Here is a 2,115-nt window from a genome sequence, read left to right as displayed (position 1 = left end):
GCAGCTAGGGCGACACAAGTACCATTTCCAGGTAGAAACTCATGGACCCCATCCACGAGTTTGGTGAAGTCGTGGACCCCATCCATGACTTCCAAGCCTATCAATTCAAACCTCCTGAACCTTCATTCTCACACCAACCCTTCCGAAATATTCTTTCTAAAATCCTAATTTCTCTGATTTCCCGATAATTATCATCCAAAAAATGGAACATATTGGTCTAGGTCTTATTAACCCTTCCTTTCTCAACCTTCAAAAAGACCATGTCTCTACCAACATTTGGAATGATGGAGAGGTTACTTTTAGAGCAAGATACAACTTTTGGCAACAATTACCATCTGCACCGGTGTTAGAAGTTATTCGTAAGACAACATTTGGGCATATTCTGGATATTGGTACAATCGAAATCAACAACCACCTCATTACGATATTAGTTGAGAGATGGAGGTCGGAGACTCACACGTTCCATCTACTAGTTGGCGAGTGTACAGTAACTCTTGAAGATGTCGCGTACCAACTTGGATTTCCCATTAATGGAGCTCCTGTTATTGGCATTACAAGTGGTAATTGGGAAATTATTTGTCACAACTTGTTGGGTGCAATCCCTACTGATAAACAAATTATGGGCCAAAGGATCCAAATGAGTTGGCTAGACTCAACTTTTGTTGTTCTCTCAGAAGAAGCCGATGATGTTGTCATCGAGCAACACACAAGAGCCTTCATATTACGCATGATTGGAGGCTTCCTCATGCCAGATATATCAGGATCACGAGTCCACCTGATGTATCTCCCATTGTTGGAGGACTTGTTCAACAGTATTGGCGTGTCTATATTGTGGAATATGTCGTGCGGCGATCATTAGTCGCCAAATTGAAATCGGAGGATGCTTGCATCTACTACAGTCATGGGCATATGACTGCATCCCAATGCTTGCTCCAAGACTACACAACAATGATTCACAAACATTCCCTTTAGTCCAAAGGTAAAAACAATTCATATTTTATTCGTAAAATTCTTCAAATTATAATTGTTTATATTTCAAACTATTCATTTAATACTAACTACCAATAACATTACATTTTAGGTGGGCACAACATCTAATCACCACCAACATTCCTGGTCATGCAACTAACATAATACGGTTAATGTTGGATCGATTGCGCATTGATCGGGTAATTTCGGTAAATTCTGATTATTAATAAATTATTATTATTAATATATTTCTAATTATTTCTAATTATTCTTATATTAATTAATTACTAACTTTTTTATATATTAGTTTGTGTGGACCCCATATAGCAACATTACTTATGTGGGTCCCATACCTGATGTAGCCAGAGCACGTGTACCACTCATCTGCTTTGCACTTGTTGAGTGACATGCTGCTAATCTGGTGATGAGGCTGTTTGGTCTACAACAACCCATCCCAGTAGATCCAATTAGTCTGGAGAAACAACACAAGATGGATCTACGTGAGAAAAATGACTACAACTTGCCTCAAAAGCATAACTACTGGATTCAAATTTGGAATAACCGGGAAACCTATATGGTAAATGGTTTTCCCGATGACCAGCCTTTGTATCAGTACTCGCAATACATGCAATGGTACTTACAAAGGACAAGGAAATACATCTCTCCAGATGGAGCATATTCAGCCGGATCGGTAATAACAAAAACATTTCTAATTATATTTTATTTTAAATTGTCTTGACGTATTCTAATATTTTAAATTTTTCCATTTTTTTCAGTACAAATTTATCAAAATGATTCGGGATAGGTGTGCTCCTACAAATGTCTTTCCAAATTCGTTGCAGTCATTGAATGACGTCTATCAAAACTACAATGAGATGATGGAAGCGTTTGCTCAACTAATTCCAACCGCCTTCTCCTCAACTACTTCTCAAGCTCCTCCTACACAACAGTTTCAAATTCCTTTTGCACCTGACTATCAACAACGTTATGACAGTTAAACTCAGACGGATACTTATCAGCATGTATACACTCAAACTCCTACTCCTCAGCAACAACAACAACATCCTTTTGGGTTTGACGGTTACGAAGCATTGGGTGACTACTCATTTTCTCACTTAGCATTGTCTTCGCAATTTCAAGGAATGC

At 38.3% G+C, this 2,115-nt stretch overlaps 1 protein-coding gene across 1 annotated transcript; it reads left to right on the top strand.

Moving 5' to 3' along the window:
* LOC109342355 (serine/threonine-protein phosphatase 7 long form homolog) lies at positions 203–859 on the top strand. The gene has a single exon (XM_019580353.1). It carries the CDS (start codon positions 203–205, stop codon positions 857–859), a length of 657 nt encoding a protein of 218 aa, XP_019435898.1.

Source organism: Lupinus angustifolius, chromosome LG03, assembly GCF_001865875.1.
Source record: "Lupinus angustifolius cultivar Tanjil chromosome LG03, LupAngTanjil_v1.0, whole genome shotgun sequence".
NCBI lineage: Eukaryota > Viridiplantae > Streptophyta > Magnoliopsida > Fabales > Fabaceae > Lupinus > Lupinus angustifolius.
The sequence above is the reverse complement of the archived record's forward strand: the minus strand, read 5'-3'. Positions and strand labels throughout refer to the sequence as shown.

Bases quoted from the DNA above. Each gene is read 5' to 3' on its own strand.
- LOC109342355 (XM_019580353.1), top strand. From the start codon at position 203: ATGGAACATATTGGTCTAGGTCTTATTAACCCTTCCTTTCTCAACCTT.